Source organism: Silurus meridionalis, chromosome 1 (assembly GCF_014805685.1).
Source record: "Silurus meridionalis isolate SWU-2019-XX chromosome 1, ASM1480568v1, whole genome shotgun sequence".
Classification (NCBI taxonomy): Eukaryota; Metazoa; Chordata; class Actinopteri; order Siluriformes; family Siluridae; genus Silurus; species Silurus meridionalis.
The window spans coordinates 17154826-17173629 of record NC_060884.1 but is presented as its reverse complement, the minus strand read 5'-3'; the positions used below and the strand labels follow the sequence as shown (position 1 = coordinate 17173629).

The following is an 18804-nucleotide window of genomic DNA, read 5'->3' as shown; positions in this document are numbered from 1 at the left end:
GATTTTGAGTTTGCAGCTTTAAGATTTAGTCTTCTTCGATGTGTTTTGTCAGTGGTGGATTTAGGCAAAGGCGACATGGGCATCTTCTCAGAGGTGGCACGGGGCATCCACAGAAAAGAAAACTCATTCAATAATTGTTTTGTTTTGTTATTAGCGCCCATTTGCATGGTCGCGTTAATTATTATATCATGTCACGGTCAATGAACCTGGTCGGCACCCTCCACCCGGAGAAGTTCACTCACTCATACACTCAGAAAGGAGGGGTGGGGAATCAGTAAGGAGAGCTGAACCCGAATTAAAATTATGGATGACAAAAAAAAGGTCTAAACCCTCAGGAGGCCCATTCAGAAAAAAGAGGAAAGAAGTAGGGGGGTGTATGCAGCTCTATCACTCCTCTCGTTATGAGTTTTATGGTTTTTGGTTCTAAGAGTTTAATAAATTAAACACAATTACATATGTATTTACTTGTGCAATAAATGTATTTAGGGTGAATTTTTCTACATAAAATGGAGCTCTCAGAAATGTCTCCAAATTTCTGAACTGCGCTGAGAATATCTTACTCATCCAGTGACAGTAGCTGAAGCAAAGAGGAGCTTTTCAAAGCTGAAACTAATAATTGGGGAAGACGTTGGGTCATGGCCTGGTTCACCCAGGGCTTCATTCAAGCTAAAACCACCATTTCCGCTTGGTGGTATCTACTTAACACCAACATAGAGCATAGTGTCGGCTCAACATCAAGCAGAACATTTTAAGAAGAATAAATGATAAAAGAAACTCCCGACTCTAACTTGTTACAGCACCGTGGCCTTATTTGTGTGTTGAAAAAAAGGTTTTGGTCTCATGATAATATTAGATATCAATCAGTGTTTAACTCAATAATGTCATTCTATTAATACATCGGAGTGCTGAGAGTAACAGGGTCTTTTTACATAAACTGAGTTGATTAGGCAAAAGTCTTGTGATAAAAATGATAATAAGACATTATAGGCATAATAACTCATCATACTTTATTTCTGAAGTTCATTTAGAGGCACATACTTTTTGAACTTTTCTCAATTGATAGTTTCAAGGGACCACTTTTACTGGAGCAATTTTTTACCTGCTGTATCTCTACTTTTACTGAAGTACATGTTTTGTGTACTTCATCCACCACTGCCATTAACTTCCTATAACTCCTTTATCCCTCCATCAGTGCCTTCCCACCCTATAGATCCATTAACAACAGCTCAAAGTCCCCTGCTGGGTACTCTGAGGACGTGCGAGGACACATTTACAGCTGTCAGAAAAGTATTATAAAAAAATTGAGAGTTCTCAGTTCTGAGATGCTTTTTTGTGAATCAGTTTTTTTTTTCAGTGAACTGAAGCAAAAAGCTTCACTTATAGTACTCTACTGCAAAGTGGTGTTCAAGATGATGACAGGAGTGGAATTGAAGTTGGCATGTAGGCTCTCCAAATTGTGGAATTGTATGAAAAATGTCACATTATATAAGGCTTGGGCAATTTCTATGCAAATTATTACTAAATTATAGACACAATCTGCATGGACCATTTTAATGAATACAGTTGAGCATTTGCTTGGTGTGAAATTTTATCAAAATCAATTCTCATTTCTAAATCAAATTGAAGCAGAAGCTGTCACAGCGAATTTAAAGTATGCAACTTTCTAACAGCTGGAATGAAATGCATCACAACATTAATTGCTTTGTGAAAATCTCATGTTTGGCATGTCTGCAAAATTTTTTCCCATATTTATTGCTATGCTTTTTATATTCTCGTGCTTTGCTGTAACCTCAGGTCACCCTAAGCCTTGTGAGCAAAAATCTTTCTTCTCTGTTAATGAGAAGGAGAGAATGTATTCGTATGGGTAAATTGCAGTATTTTACATACACTTAGAAATAAATGTTGCGCTTTCAAATCAGTTGTCTGTAAGATTAGAAAAAACTATGTGTATTAAACCTGTTCACACCTATGAATTAGGTGCTTAATTAGGAAACAATAACTAGGCCTTTTAGGGCCACATTCTACAACATAGTCTGAAAATCAATTCAGCATTGATAAGAATTCAACAGTTAACAAGCATTTTATATTTTCTAAGCGGGTAACAGTGGCATGATACAGCCTTCCAGCACAGCACCTCCATTATCTTATAGAAGCTGACCCCAGGAGAATTCAAGGCCAATAAGTAAAAAAAAAATAATAATAATTAAAAGCTTATTTCTGCAGTGTTATACAACTGAATTGCTCTGGTGCATATTCTTTAAATACCATGAATCTTACATTTTGTTAGTATGAGTGACCATTGTATGTTTTGTAACAAATCTAGGTTTAGGGAAGTATCTGTAGTTTGAGGAAGTGATTGCTGTCAGTCCACTCAGTAGCTGTTGATTCTCATAACACAACACAGGGGCACCAGGCAGTAGATTCATTCTTTAGGGTTCCTTCGGCCTGAATTCATCATGGCCAGAAGATCTTTCATTTACATGAAGCCAGCTGTTAGGGCAGGAGGTCAGCGTAGGCGACACAGTGATGTGAGTACATTTCTCTCGTGTACGCTTCTTTTTATTCAAAGGATGCATATGAAATGACGATACTGTATAAACTGTATAATGACAATACTGTATAAACATCTAACTCACATAAAGCTTGGGGTGCAATTTATCAGGTGCTTGTATAACTTTTAAAAAATTGGTGGGAAAAAAAAGCAACCTTTGATGATTCAGTTTCAATTAGGTTTTTTTATGCTTGTGGAAAAATGACATTTAGAACTACTAGTGAATCACTTGCATGAGTACATTGTGTAATAAGATTATGGACATATCCTGGGGTTATGTAATTCTCTTCTTGTTCATGTTATGCAACCTTATAACTTATTTTTAAAAACATTTTTGGAAACTTTATGAATTAGTGCTTTTAGCTGAATCAGCAGACCACAAGGAGAAGCATGTTGGATTTACAGTTTCACAATTTGTCACTGCAGACAATAGCAATTAGGTACTTTTTCTTATCGGGATAAACTAAATGTATGTTCACTTCTGCATTTACACACTGACCATATATACCAGTATACATTTTTATACATGCCTGGCAAAATCATTACCACCATCATTAAAGATTCAATTGAAGTGTGGGTTTTTTTGTTATATTTATAGTAACACCCCATTTTTTAACCAATTAATTTATAATCCTATAAACTACTATCTACCTCAATAACTTTCTATGCTTATAATGGGAAGCCCATATTTGAAAGCAGGTTTTACCCCAAACTTTTACTTTTTAGCTGTCATGCGAAACCATAAATACTGCAAGTCTGTTACAATCCCAGATCTAGCATGCCGTACATCTTGTGTAGATTGCAAAAGCATACTGGCACAAGACAATGAAAACGGTTGTGAATTATTATCAGGTATTAAGGCTTTAAAAGGTAATCACGCTGTGGCAATAAGCTGTGAATTAGGTGAGGTGATCTGCTCCGTCATCCCATTAATTATTACGAGTACGAATAGTGAAATTAAAAGCTGCCCTTACAATTCAATTACTGTACTTATTAAAGCCCATCACAATTCTATTAGGTATTGTCCTTTCTCTGATTATTGGATTATTAGCTGTTTTAGAAGCTAGTGTTATGATTGCTTTTATGAAAACATACAGGCTATAATTTAGGAATCCATTATGTTTGGAAAGATACACAGAAAATATCACTGATAGTCCCTGTTTTTTTATTAATGAAAAAATAAATATGCACTAGCAGTTGAAGATCTGTATCTATGTGCATGCTTTTATTTCATACTGCTCACCCAGTGTCAGTGTAAGGAGCGATTGCCTACAGGAGAAATTAAATTGTTTCTGAAAAGGAAAACATTTATCTTATCACATCTCTCTCTCTCTCTCTCTCTCTCTCTCTCTCTCTCTCTCTCTCTTCTTGATTGGTTTCTAGAATTCTGATTTATTTGCAATGATTGAGCAGTTGCAGGTAAACAGAGTTTGCATCCAGTCTCTCGAGAAATAGACTGAACATGCTCTTTTGTCACTTCTTACACCTTACCTTGTGGCTGTTGCCTTGCTGGTGACACTCTTCTTAAGACACTCTGTTTCTTTTCTCTTGTAACTTTCTCAATCTTTCTATGTATTTTTTTAGTCTGCTCACTGTACAGTCTCTGTACATTATACAGCTTTTGCTCCTGCTTCTTGCCTGTGTAATATAAATTCTAAAAAGATGAGATGAAATGTATGTATTTTCTGGCTGCTTTGCGAATAAGCTGACAGCTCAGTTTTGTTGAGAGTGGGTTAAAATAAAAAAAGGCTCTGTATAATTGCAGCTTATTTTCTGCTTTACAGAACAGCAGAATGGATGAGCAGCGATGCACACTTCCACCTCCTCTTAAGGTAAGATTGGTTATGAAGCCAGTATGTGGCCAAATGTTTGTGGACGCCTAAACTTTACACACATTTACAACCGCTTTGTTGTTATAATTGTATATATAACCTTCAATCTTCTAGAAGAATTTCAACTGGGATTTTACCACAAAAAAAAAAAAACATTGGTTCGATCAGGGAACGGTGTTGGGCGTAGAGGACTGGAGAGGACTGGAGACTTTTGTGACAATGGTTTAAGGAAGGCCCACATATGGATGTGTTAGTCAGTTGTCCACAAACTTGCCAACTGGTTTTAACACCCATATATGGGTTTCCCTGAAACTGTTTACACAAAGTTGTAAGCATAAAATCATATAAATTGTCTTTGAGTGCTATAGCATTACAATTTCCCTTTATTGGAACTAAGAGACCGAAACATGCTCCAGCATGACATTCCCCCTGAGCACAAAGTGAACTCCATACAGAGAAGTTTGGAGTGGAAGAACTTGTGGAGCTTGCAAAGAGCCCTATTCCCAACTCCACTGAATACCTTTGGGATAAATTGGAATGACGACTTTGCCCCAGGCCTGGTTATCTGACACCAGTGCCTGACTGCTTGTGCTCTTTTGATTCAATGCCAAATCGCCACAACTAGATTTTAAAATTCAGTAAAAAGCTGTGCTAGAAGAGTGAAGAATTCAACATTAATGCCCATGGATTAGGAATTATGGAATTATGGAACTATGTTATCTCTTTTGTGTTTATTTTACAGACAGAAGAGGATTATATTCCTTATCCAAGTGTTCATGAGGTAAATAAAATAAAATAATGTGATACATAGACGTCATAATATTATTTTTCGTGGAGCTCATCAATACACATTTATTTCATAATGATTCACAGGTGCTGGGACGTAAAGCCCCGTTTCCTCTGATTCTGTTGCCACAGTTTGGTGGTTACTGGATTGAGGGGACCAATCACGATCTCAGTACCATCCCAGCGCAAGTGGAGCCACCTCCATGTCCAGCCTCCCAGATGAAACTGGAGAGCAATAGCATAGCCAAAATCTACAGGAAACATTTTTTGAGCAAGGTGAGTGTTAAGAAAAGAAATTATGTCGGTTTTTTGTCCAGTTAAAAAAGAAAACAAAAGTTTTCAATTTATTTTAGCATGTTTCATTTCAGAGGTCCAAATAATCAGCTAAACAAATATACATAAAAAAATTTTTTAATTTACCTGCTACTTTGTATAACGCAGTGGAAACAGCAAGAGACAGCAAAAATATAGACTTTATACAGTATGTGTGAGTGAACATGTGCACCTTCAATTCCCTACAGGAACATTTTAATTATTACTCTGTGGACTCAGTGCTGGGCCACCTTGTCTTCTCAGTGAAGTATGACGTGATTGGGGACCAAGAGCACCTTCGCTTACTGCTTAGGTAACACTCACTTGCGTGCACACACACACACACACACACACACACACACACACACACACACACACACACACAATCTCATCTCTTGCCATTCTCATTCTTTATTCTCTCTCTGTTCTCGGGTTTCCTTCTACTCCTTCAATTCTTGCATTGTCTGTGCTACACAAAGCTTGTTGTCACTCTGTGACTCATCCACCTCTTCTTTCCTTTCAGGTGCTCTCCTTTGTACTGTACTTTTATATCAAAAAGATTAACAGTTTCTCTAATTCCTCTGTTTAACAAGCCTGCTTTTGCCGTTATTCTAAATGTGTTTGGTATAATTTAAATTATAGAAAATAACATTATCAACCACAGTATATCACACTTCACAGAAAATTGGCCAGTGACAAATATCTACTGACAGGAGATCATAAAGGAAAGAGAAACATAGAGGATATCTTAGAATATTTCGAAATGAAATTCAAATGAAATGTATCTCCATTCAGTCACAGTGAATGCAGCAGCACAGTGGATACACTGGCAACAGCACATGCTGCTTAGCCACCAAACTGCCAATTTATAACCACCTCTCTTTTTTTCTCTTGGTATTTCTACAGCTTTTTATCTTTTACCTTCTCTTACTTAAATAATCATTACATTTTCTGATAATTTTTACCTCCATAAAAGTAATTTGGCAGGGCCAATGATTACTATATGAGTCATGCTGCCTCAAATAATGCTGTAATTTCCCCAACCATGTGGATTTTAAGTATTAAAATCCTTCCTAATTTTGTGAATCGAAAGAGTAATAAGGAAATTAAACAAGTGTTTGATATCTTTTAGGTCAAAGTTTAAAACCTACCATGATGTGATACCCATTTCCTGTCTGACTGAGTTCCCCAATGTGATTCAAATGGCAAAGGTAAGAGAAACACATCTGTCACTTTGTGAAGTATAAGAAATCGTGTTTGATCATTTGCACTGACAGTTTTCATTTCTTTTAGCTTGTTTGTGAAGAAGTGAACGTGGACAGATTTTATCCAGTCCTTTACCCAAAGGTCAGTCTCTGCTACAAATCTTCTCTTTCACATCACGTCTTGTGACACACACACAGACAATATGTGTATGTGTGTGTGTGTGTGTGTGTGTGTGTGTGTGTGTGTGTGTGTGTGTGTGTTCACACAGGCTTCCAGACTAATCGTAACCTTTGATGAGCATGTTATAAGCAACAACTTCAAATTTGGAGTCATCTATCAGAAGTTTGGCCAGGTTATAAGCAACAGCTATTTCTTTCCTGGTTTTAAGAGAATACAGAAAAGCTTTGTTTCTAAAAAGTTTGTGTCCCCTACAGACCTCAGAAGAGGAGCTCTTTGGGAACAACGAGGAGAGTCCAGCCTTTATTGAGTTCCTGGAGTTTTTGGGGGAGAAGATTGAGCTACATGACTTTAAAGGGTAATTGTTTTCAATTTAAATGTTGTGTGTCTACTGTCATGTAATTATATCTTATTTAATGGCAATTTCTGACCCTGTTTTTAAGAAATCGGTTTGAATGCAGTGTGACAATTTACTGTGAAAATATGCATTTTCGCCATTCTGAATATGTCCATATGCCAGGTTTCGTGGTGGTCTTGATGTTACACATGGTCAGACTGGAACTGAGTCAGTGTATCACAATTTCCACAACAAGGAGATTATGTTCCATGTGTCCACCAAACTACCCTTCACTGAAGGAGACTCACAGCAGGTAAGGAAAGTCTTATTGGGCCATCTGTGAAACTGTACTGCGTTGCTTTGTTCACACTATGTTTTTAAACACTATACTTTGTCTTGCTCCTGTCAATAAAATATTTAGCCTTAAGGCCATATGTAAAACAAGACTTAAAATCTTGTGTATCCACTAAAAACATTAAGAACAAACTACTTCCTGTGGCTCCTTCGTGACGATTTCAGGCTTATTTTGACCTGTCTATAGAGCTGGGCGTTGTTCTGTCACCACATATACCCATATGTTTGGTTAATTAGGACACCACATCACACAGTGCAGAACAACAGGCCATTGCAAGCCATCTGTTTTTGCACCTTCTCTCTGAGTAATCAGAGAGTAAACACCCCCTAGTGTTTTGACACAGGTAATATTAAGCTTCTACAGCCACATAGCAAACACACTTCCAGAACAGCTCTAGAAGCAAACATACAGTGGATTAGCTGTACAGCATCTGCAGGAAACACCTACTGTAGCACACAGTAATTTACTTTTGCTTTTCAGCATTCGGTTTTAATGCACAAACACACACACACACACCCATCCACACACACACACACACACACACACACACACACACACACACACACACACACACACACACACAGCTCAGTGTGTGTTTCTCTGCTTTTTATCCTCTCTGCTGCTCACTGCAACAGAGATCACTTGCTGGTAAAACTATGCACAGGTGTGTGATCCTTACCAGTCTTTTCCTCCAGATTTGCCTTCCATTCACAAAGCAGTGTTCAACCATGGCCTTGCTATCACATGGTTATGCCAAGAAATGTCTGCTGGTGTATTGATATAAGTGTAACTCTAGCATGCAGACTAAAGTGTTGAAAAATATTTACGCTTTGGCTAAAACAACCTGTCAAATGCGTAGTAGGTGCTAAAATGTTATTTTAGTGAATGTCTTTATGTAATTGTTTAACTGAATTAATATTTTCAGTGTTACTTGCTCACATACATAGGAGCTTATTTCCTGCTTTGCCTTTTTTCATATATACAGTCAACTAACTTCAGCCATCTCATATTAGTATTTAGACTGTAAAAGATTTTAATAATTCATTTCATTGTTCATGGTGTGGTCCACTGGTTTACTTTATCAATTTAAGAATATGATAAGAAAAAATCTAAAAGATGCAATGTTTTTTTGCTTTCAGCTGCAGAGGAAGAGGCATATAGGAAATGACATTGTGGCTATTGTGTTTCAAGAGGAAAACACACCATTTGTGCCAGATATGATTGCATCCAATTTCCTGCATGCTTATGTGGTGGTGCAAGTGGAGAATGCCTGCACAGACAACGTCATTTACAAGGTGACAAATCTGTCTGGTTGTTTTGTGGACCTGAAAGAAGAATCTATATAATGTTAATATTCTGTATAATGTAAATTTTTTCATGTGAGATGGCTTACTCTCGAGTTCACTTGTCTCGTTGTTAGAAAGCTTTTTTTTGTGTTTTTGGTGGTGTCACTGGACACTAATGGAGAGCGCATACGGCATCGCCATCCGCTCATGAACTGCCGCTAATACACGCACTCGCTGGCACAAACATATATACTGTAAAATGTATACATTATACATATATTGCTCTGTTTTGCTAAATCATGTACTGTAATTTACAGTATGTCTTGACTTAAGATATTTTCAAGTTACGATTGGGTTGGTCATTGGACTGCATCTCCATTGTAAATCGGGGACTACCTGTATTACACCTGAATATAAGATTATTTGTATGTGCTAATCTATTTTAGCTCATTCTTTCACATAAGCTTAGTTGGTGAACAGTGGCATTGTCATTCTGAAACAGGTTTGGGTCTCCTATTGAAGTCCTATACAGGTGTGTGTGGTAACAGTTTGTGGAAGAACCACATATGGCTGAAATAGTGTCCCAATGCTTCTGTCCTTATAAAGCCCTAATATACTACTGTACTTATGCATACTTATGTGTGTGTATCCTGCAATTAAAACCGTCCATATGGAAAAATAGCAAAGGTTCCGTTTGGTGTCCTGACAAGAATTTGTCTTTATGCTTTATGTTGAGTATAGATTACAGTATATATATATATATATATATATATATATATATATATATATATATATATATATATATATATATATATATATATATATATATATATATATATATATATATATATATATATATATATATATATATATATATATATATATATATATACACACACACACACACACACACACACACACAAACACACACACACACACACACACATACACACACACACTGCATAATACTGCATAGTACAATATTACTGTCTTTTATTGCAGGTATCAGTGACTTCGAGAGATGATGTGCCCTTCTTTGGGCCTTCTCTCCCAGACCCAGCCATTTTCAAAAAAGTGAGACACATTTCAAACCCATCAATTCCCCCTGGTTTATTTATTGTTTTAGTAAGAGGTTATGTGGTTATTTATATATTTTAGTCATTCTTGCAACCAGCATATGCTGATCTGTATATGAAACTTTACATACTGTTTCCTGACTAGAGTCCAGAGTTCCACGAGTTCCTTCTGACAAAACTCATCAATGCTGAGTATTCCTGCTATAAAGCCGAGAAATTTGCTAAGTTAGAGGTGAGCAAGTGTGTGAAAACTCACTCTACTGCACTAGAATTCACGCTTTCTAACCTCGCTTTCACACATGCATGTTCCTTCCGATGAAACAGTAAAGTGGTATTTGCAGCATTTGTTTTTATGTAAGTTGAAAACATTTTAAACATATTCCTTTAACCCAGCTCTCGATGTGAGTTACTTTGTGTGAGTAGCCTGTAGCCTGTACTGTGTTTGTGTGCAGGAGAGAACACGCTCTGCACTGCTGGAGACATTGTATGAGGAGTTAAACGTGAACAGCCAATGCATGATGGGAATGGGAGGAGAAGATGAGAAACTGGAGAATGGAGGAGGTGGTGGAGGTGGAGGTTTCTTTGAGTCCTTTAAGGTATGTCTATCTAAGTGTGTTTTGAAAGTGTCAGAAGAGGAAACCCAGGAGGTTTTGTTCACTTGCTTTCAACCTGCTACTTACCAATACCTATGTAGCCACCTTATACCCCTCAACACCCAGCACATTCTGTCTCACTTTATCACTCATTCTCACAGTGTGTATTTTTGTGTGTAGAAAGTAATTCGCAATCGGAGTCAATCTATGGATGCTATGGGTCTGAGCAACAAGAAGTCCCACACTGTCTCTACCAGCCACAGTGGCAGCTTTACTCATAATACCCCAGATATCCCCAAAACACCTGGAATTGTGAGTATTATTTAGAAAACTGACATGCATTGAGATATTAAAACAAGACTTTTTTTTTCCTGAAAAGGCAGCGATGCTCTAGAAAAGTACCAGTTAGCAGAGTGCCAGTGCCAGTCTCTCTGCCTTCTGTGACTTGCAGTTTTGGATGTTGACCTTGACTCTTAATTGAGCAGTTTCAATCATTGATAGGAAAATAATGTATTCTGATTTACAGTATAATTATGCATAAAATGTTCTACTCAATCAGCAACAAAATCTTTATAGTTTTAAACGGTGGGGTTTTAAAAAATGCCTTGAGATTTATAAAGAATCCGAAGAATTCTGGCACCATGCAAAAATTTAATAAGGAGTACCATGTAGAGTCCCACATCTAATTGGTGAAATATTAAATGCAAAGAAATGTCAAAACTCAACAGCAGTCTCAACGGAACGAAACTGATCCAGGCAGTGTGTTGAACAGTGTAGCAGATGGAGCTCAGCACATTAATATGTTGCAGTAAATACCTTGGCAACAACAGATAACTTATTTGGCAAGCTGACAGAAAAGCTGTATCGGGAAAATCCAGCTAGAGTTTAGATCAGACATGGGCAAACAACGGCCCGCGGGCCACACACGGCCCGTTGGGTTTATTAATCCAGGCCCGCCGAACGTGACCAAATTCTATGAAAATAGGTACAGGTAAACCTTGCTCAATTTACCTTTCCCCTGTAATGCCCATGTTTCCCCAAAAGATGTCGCACTTCAGCTCCATTGACGTTTTTCGTGTGCAATACTCTCTTCTTCTCTTAAGAGAGCTTACCGGTAATCTGATATTCTTTAAAAACTGCGACAGTTTCTAACAAACACCTCGGATCTACCTAAGAATTGCCACAACAAAACTTACCCCAGACTTTGATGAACTGGCAAAATAAGGAGTTCAACAACACTGTTCCTACTGAAACTGAACTTAAGGTTTTCTGCTGTGTTTATTGATGCACTGGCAAATTGAACAAATTGAACAAATTGATCTTTTGCCACTTGATGAATCTGAATTTGCCAAATCTCTAATGTAACACACACACACACACACACACACACACAGACACACACATATATATGTGTGTGTGTGTGTGTGTGTGTGTATATATATATATATATATATATATATATATATATATATATACAGTGGAACCTGGTTATGTCGATGTCCTAGGGGGTCGCCAAAAAGCATCGAGATAACTGATGATCGAGATAAACGAAAATCAAAATGGCGGCAATATATTAACGTGCTTGAAATTTCTTTATGTACATGATGTGCGTTAATAAATGAGAATGTGCATGCACGTGTTTTGGAGGGTTTTTTTACACAACAGCGTTACCGCTATTTGTTTGATGAAGGCATGTTATAAAAAATACATACAGTACATGTTTATCTGTCAGGAATCCACCTGCCACGCCCCCTTCGGCGTGGCAGGTGCTTTCTCGGCCGCTTTCTCTGAAGCTCCCGGCTTCAATCGCGCACATATGGTGCTCGTTTAGCATCATCACCAGCTCCTATTTAAACTTCCACACTCTCACTGTCCGTTATTGTTGGTATATGTTGGTTCACGGCGGTCGTTCTTATCGCGCATGCGTATCCCGGTACGTGTCTTCCCACCGGCACTCTCTCAGCGGCTGCGCTTTTCTTCCCAAAGCGCATCGCGGATTCCCCCCCGATCCTGCCGGTGTTCATTCTATGCTTTTGCTGCTCATCCCACGTTCTCCCGTGTGCTGTTTAGCGCCGCGCTTCTACTTTCGCCTCCCGTTCATCGCATAACATAACAACAAAAGGCATATGTGCACTAACTAACAGCAGAGATTCACCAGTATACAATACAACACCTGTAGCAGCTGTAAGCCTTGATTTTTCCGCCACTTTCGTGAGTTCTTCTGCGGCTGCACCGAGATAACCGACGTTAAATGGCAAATTTTTCCCCTCTTGTGCTCGAGATATTAGGGTTCGGCGACATAAAAAAGTCGACATAACCGGTAAAAAATGCTTAGAAAAAGCGAGAATTTGGCGGTTCCACTTCAAAAACGTCGACTTAATAGGGTTGCCGAGGTAACCGAGGGCGAGATAACCGGGTTCCACTGTATATATATATGCCCACCCCTGGTTTAGATACTTTTAATAGAATATCAGCTAAACCAGGGGTCACCAACGTCGCCCGCAAGGACCACATGAGTCGCCCGCGAGCCTTTTCTAAAAATATCTGTTTCCTACCTTGTTAAATCAGTGTTAATAATTATTGTGACAAATCATTAACATGATCAGTGTCTTCACATAGATCAGGGGTGTCAAACTCAGTGTCAAATCCGGCCCGCGAGATGATTTTTTATAGATCTATTATTATTGTTATTAATGGCCCGGTTATATAAAACGCTGATAACACAAACCACAGATCCCATAATGCAGTGTTTCAGCTGCCTTACCGAACGCTAGACTACCTGGGAACATTCCAGCGTCAATCAAGTCGAGCTTCTGTTGATGTATTTAACCCTATTGAACAGTTATTGTGAAACAGCGCCTCACAGTGGCGAAAAGAAAAGTGGATTCTAAAAACAGAGCCTTTCAAAACCGATGGGATTCTGAGTCTATGTTTACTGACACTGCTGGTAAACACGTGTGTCTTATTTGTGGAGCGAATGTGGTTGTAATTAAGGAATTGAATCTAAGACGGAACTACGAGACAAAACATCAGGAGAAGCTGAAAAACCTGAATGCACAGCAGAAGATACAGAAAGTAGAAGAGTTAAAGAAGAATCTGACATTTCAGCAGACGTTTTTCACCAGAGCAAAATCACAAAGTGAAGCTGGTGTGAAAACAGAGGAGAAATCAGAGTCCCATCAGCCGGTTATTTACTGAGTTTCTAAAGAGCTGCATGATGAAGCTGTGAGACGTCTGGTGTTTGACAGGAGAAGAAAATATTTTAAGTTATTTAAAGTTTAAGTTTATTTATTCTGTAATAATATTCTTGTCTGTTTTTATTCATATTTATGTTAAAAAAACATTGTTTTAGTGTGTTCAATAAATGTTTATCATGTTCGGCCCACGAACTAAAGTGTGTTTTGTTTTGTCCCCCTGTGCAGTTGAGTTTGACTCCCCTGGTGTAGATGAATATCATTAATTATTAATAATAACATATAATTAAAGGTAAATTGAGCAAATTTGTTATTTTAGAAGTGTGTATCAAACTGGTAGCCCTTCACATTAGTCGGTACCCAAGAAGTAGCTCTTGGTGTCAAAAAGGTTGGTGACCCCTGAGCTAAACTATAGTCATATTTGCCACAAAAATGTGGTTATATAACACAAATCAATATGAAAAACCTATAAAAAAAAGTTTGCAAAAACAGTTTTACAGTGCATCCGGAATGTATTCACAGCGCTGCACTTTTTTTTCACATTTTGCTATGTTACAGCCTTATTCCAAAATTGGATTCAATTCATAATTTTCCTTAAAATTCTACAAACAATACCCCATAATGGCAATGAAAAATACGTTTGTTCGAAATCTTAGATTTCGACAAGAAAATTTTAATTCACGTGTATTCACAGCTTTTGCTCAATACTTTATTGAAGCACCTTTGGCACCAATTACAAACTCAATCTTTTTAAGTATGATGCTACAAGCTTGGCACACCTATTTCTGTGGAAGTTTCTCCCATTCGTCTTTGCAGGATGTCTCAATCTTTAAATTAAAATAAATTTGTAAAGATTATAAACAAACTTCTTTCATGTTGTCATACTGTGGTATTGCTGCTAGAATTTAAAGGAAAAGAATGAATTAAATGCATATAAAACAATGTGGAATCAGTGAAGTGCTGTGAATAATTTCCAGATGCGCTGTATCTGACACGCTCCTGGGTTTTTTTTCTCCATAGTCTCTGATCATCCCTGGGAAAAGCCCGACCCGAAAGAAATCAGGTCCATTTAGTTCCAGGCGGAGCAGTGCGATCGGTATTGAGAATATTCAAGAAGTCCAGGAGAAAAGGTAAAAACAGTAGAGAAAAGCCACGTTTGTTTTTTTGTTGTATGTGACAGTGCAGAAATGTTCATTTATATTGCAGCAGTAGGGAGGTGTCTCCCTGCACGCAAAAGATACCCGATAGTGGCCATGCCTTGCATGAGCCTAATACTGACAACTCTTCCAATCACAGTTCACCTGAGATGCCTACCACCAGGACCAGGTGAGTAAGTGTGTGAGAATGATGAATGAAATTGTATGTCTATAATACTAGAACATCTTATAATAAATGGTGGTTTGTTTTCCCAGAAGCATTGTACTTTGCTGTGTGGCTGACCACACGTACATGTATATTCACTGTGAATTGTATTTGTGTGTCTTTTTGATTCTGGAAGATTACTAGCTTTGACCACTAGGGGGCAGGCCATCATCAAAACATTTCATGTAGTCCCTTGAAATGTTTCTGATTTCACACCAGCTATTCTTGCAAGCATCTTTATTTTTGTGAAGTAGCAAGGAGATGTCATGCAATGTGGGTAATTGTGGTTTCAAAATTTCCTGCTATTGGTGTGGTTGCCAATACAGTGTTTTCAGTGTTTGCTGCTGACTTTCTGTAACAGCTCGGTATACTTTCTCCGAGTCAAGTGGCTTGGAGACTGCACGGCCCTACACAGGACCACATAAAGTACAACACAGTAAAAAACTGTACGATAAGATAAGATTAGATTAAATGGAGTTTTAAAAAGTATAAATAAATATTTATCATTATAAATTAATAAAGATATAGGATGATTAATAAAAAAGGAACAATAAAAGAGGCTGCAGTGGCAACCATTACACAGTTAAATACAGTGGCAAATGTAACAGACTGTGCGAAAAGATAACATACCCATATATTTCTGCAGCTACAGTTGATTTAAATATTGCACATGTATAATAAGTACTATTCTTTCCTGATATCCAGTGTGCCAGCAGTATAATACATGTAGATAAAATCAAGTGTACGACTGTAGTTAGTAACTATGTGAATGTGTTTTCTTCCTAGTTTGGCCCTGTGCTGTAGAGCCCCCTCCATTCCAGAGTCTCACGATCTATCTCGGTCCTCATCCAATGCCAGCAGCTTCACAAGTGTGGTGGAAGAGAATGACCAGGAAAATGAAGCTACAGAAGACTATGACACAGGGCTGGTAGCTCAATTTTTCTGTCTACCACATTCCAGCATGATGCAGACAGCATGCTCAATTACCCATATAATCCTTATGAGCTAAGTTTTATTACTTACAGGAACAATGAACTGTAATAGAAATCAAGGTCATTTATTCTCAAGTGAATGTGCAGTGTGAAAGCTTTGAAAATAAATGACCAGCTAATTTCAACCTTTATGTTTTCTTTTTTATGCGTGTGCTTCAGGAAAGTCTGTCTTCTGCTGGTACACCACACAAACGGGACTCATTTACATACAGCAGTAGCTGGTTTGATGAAAGTATTAGCAGTACTAGCCAACGCAGCCAACCAGGTCAGTAATCTATTATAAATGTAGGAGGTTTTTGATAGAAGCTTTTAGGGGATTTTTACATTATTTTGCTTTCAGTTCAGCCTTTTTATTCTTATATACCATCTGCTTCTCTCCAAGGGTTAACACTTGCATTGGGAATGGGTTTTCTTGTCATAAAAATCAATACAATTCATACAAATCTTTCACTAAAGGGTTGTTTGGGATTGTATTGACTTTAATGTCAGCAGATGGTGAATAGTTCAAATAGTTCAATTACTAAACAGCAATTATTAGAAAATGCTCTATGTAAAACTGATGTCCTGAAATATGTTGAAGTCCTACCAGTCCTGCAGCTTTTTTCCTAAGAAGCTTTTGTGTTTGACTTCACAGTCGTCTCTCGACAGCTGTCTGACCCCATTCGGCCCAGAACAGAGAGACACTCTGCTTCAGTGAGACATTTTAACAATCATTTCCTCATTGATTGATTCTTTTTGCAGCATAAACCACAGATTGTGATAGTGGTATTTGCCTGTGTGTCTGTGTGTGCAGAACTGCTAGACTTTCTCCACAGATGAATGCCCATCAGCAGGTTTGAATTTTATCTCTTACTGTTTAAAGAAAGCTCCTGAAAATGCTGGTATTAACAGTGGCGCTTGAACCCATAAAAAAAAAAGAAAATTCAGATTTTCACAAAAAAAATGTATATACTTTACTCTGGAAAATGAGCCCCGTGCTCCCACCACTGCGGCCTATCTCATTACTGTGTTGGGACATCACTTTGCACTGAGCCAGTCTTAGGATTACCTCACTGGACAATAGTTGAACTTGAATAGTTGAACTGCCAACACCCACTATACACATTTATATTCACTGCCCCTTTACGTCAATTCATTTCATGCACAACAATGCATCAATGTGCATTACAGGATTTCAAGGAGAAAGCCATTGCTGCCCATCAGCAGTTTGCTTAAGATCTCATGCAACAATGATTACAATGTTTTGTGGCTTGATCACACCAAAATAGACTGATAGTGATTCAGAGTGGTACGCGAAAGCGTTCCCAAAGCGTTGCGACGCAGCTCGAATTCCTGAAATGGAACCGTATTCCTTATCTGTGAAACATGGTGGTGGTGTCATCGTTTGGGCTTATGTTGCTGCATGTGGGCCAGAATGGCTTGCCATAATTGATGAAACAAAGAATTCTGAATGATATCAGTGAATTTCAAGGAAAATGTCCAGGCATCTGTCTGTGAATATAATCTCAAGAGAAAGTGGGTCAAAAGAATGGTTCAAATGAATGTTTCTGTGTATCTAATTCGAAGTCCTGAACTTAATCTAAATAAATGTTGAGGAATGACCTGAAGCAAGTAGTTCATTTGCATTGCACAGTTGGAGCTGTTCTGAACTGAGGAATGGGTTATAACTCCTCAATGCCAGTGTGCAAAACAGATCAACAGTTACTAGAAACATGTAGTTGTAGTTATTAAAGCACAAGGGGCTAATAGAGTTACTGAAGGCAAAGGACCATAAGCTTTTGCCAATTAAAATATTATAAAAAATTTCAATAAGTAATGGACAAAGTACCATAAATATCTCATTTTTATTGGATTATTTTAGGATGTTGTAAACTTTCACTTCTGTCTGTCTTAGATGCATAATTCCTGTTCTTACTGCTATAGAAACAAACTGCAATTATATTTTGCACTTGGATGTCTTGAAAAATATTTTGAGATATAACAGCTTTTTTTTTTTTTTGTGTGTTGGGTTTCATTTACAGAACTCCCATAAGCAGAGTAAAGTGGCCCCTCTGGAGACCCAGTGCAGGACAGCTGTCAATCAAACAGCCTGTAACTAAGAATACTGTCCCTTGTACCATTTTATTTTTTTTTTTAAACATAAAACTGAACAAAGGCGTCTCAGCATGCCTTTGGACATCAGCAGGTCATGAAGGCTATCTGTTACACAGGGGTCAATAGAAACAGTTTGAGGCTTGTTAAGGAGTGCATTTCATCTAGCTAAATTGCTGCCTGCAATACCAGCAAAGGGTGTTATGGCTTTAACCAGAAATTTCACACCTTTTCTGTCTGTCACTTCTTGTTTTTTTCCCACTCATTCTGTAACCTCTGTGTGGCATCACGCACAGCACATGTTCCTGGTGGCCCTTATTATGTCTACTTATTTGTGTATGTGTGTGTGTGTGTATAGTTGTATTTATTTATTTATTTATTCGTGATTATAAATGCAGGCAGAATTCATGAGCTTGTCACTCACCGGGACACATCTGTCTGGGAAAACTACAACCTAAAGAAAAGTGCAGTGCAGCGTTAAACATACTTTCTTTGTGCTGCAAAACATCCATGAATGAACACCTACAGTACAGCAGTGCAACAGATTATGTGTAGGCTTTTCGTTTTTTTAGCAGTATATTTTGTATTATTTTGGTCAGTTAAGTGATTCTGTGAATATCTATAAACGTTGTTTATTGTTAAGTGAACTGCAGT

At 37.8% G+C, this 18804-nt stretch overlaps 1 protein-coding gene across 8 annotated transcripts in view; it reads left to right on the top strand.

Annotated features, from left to right (window-relative positions):
* The window catches only part of rap1gapb (RAP1 GTPase activating protein b), a 63275-nt gene extending 45093 nt beyond the window's left edge, over positions 1 to 18182 (top strand). For 4 of the 8 annotated variants that reach the window (XM_046845207.1, XM_046845198.1, XM_046845171.1 and 1 more), the window contains 21 exons: positions 4336 to 4383; positions 5126 to 5164; positions 5257 to 5445; positions 5691 to 5794; positions 6614 to 6692; positions 6775 to 6828; positions 6956 to 7039; positions 7122 to 7222; positions 7385 to 7514; positions 8696 to 8851; positions 9845 to 9916; positions 10064 to 10150; positions 10371 to 10514; positions 10692 to 10823; positions 14726 to 14835; positions 14912 to 15031; positions 15854 to 15995; positions 16219 to 16324; positions 16694 to 16752; positions 16853 to 16892; positions 18081 to 18182. In XM_046845207.1, coding sequence (XP_046701163.1) covers positions 4345 to 4383; positions 5126 to 5164; positions 5257 to 5445; positions 5691 to 5794; positions 6614 to 6692; positions 6775 to 6828; positions 6956 to 7039; positions 7122 to 7222; positions 7385 to 7514; positions 8696 to 8851; positions 9845 to 9916; positions 10064 to 10150; positions 10371 to 10514; positions 10692 to 10823; positions 14726 to 14835; positions 14912 to 15031; positions 15854 to 15995; positions 16219 to 16324; positions 16694 to 16752; positions 16853 to 16861 — 1956 coding nt within the window. In that variant the 5' untranslated portion in view covers positions 4336 to 4344 and the 3' untranslated portion in view covers positions 16862 to 16892; positions 18081 to 18182. Of the gene's footprint in view, positions 1 to 2377; positions 2529 to 3934; positions 3971 to 4335; positions 4384 to 5125; positions 5165 to 5256; positions 5446 to 5690; positions 5795 to 6613; positions 6693 to 6774; positions 6829 to 6955; positions 7040 to 7121; positions 7223 to 7384; positions 7515 to 8695; positions 8852 to 9844; positions 9917 to 10063; positions 10151 to 10370; positions 10515 to 10691; positions 10824 to 14725; positions 14836 to 14911; positions 15032 to 15853; positions 15996 to 16218; positions 16325 to 16693; positions 16753 to 16852; positions 16893 to 18080 lie in introns of those variants that run through there. The other 4 variants (XM_046845215.1, XM_046845179.1, XM_046845188.1 and 1 more) reach the window with 4 other exon arrangements.
* Positions 18183 to 18804: the final 622 nt, after the last annotated feature.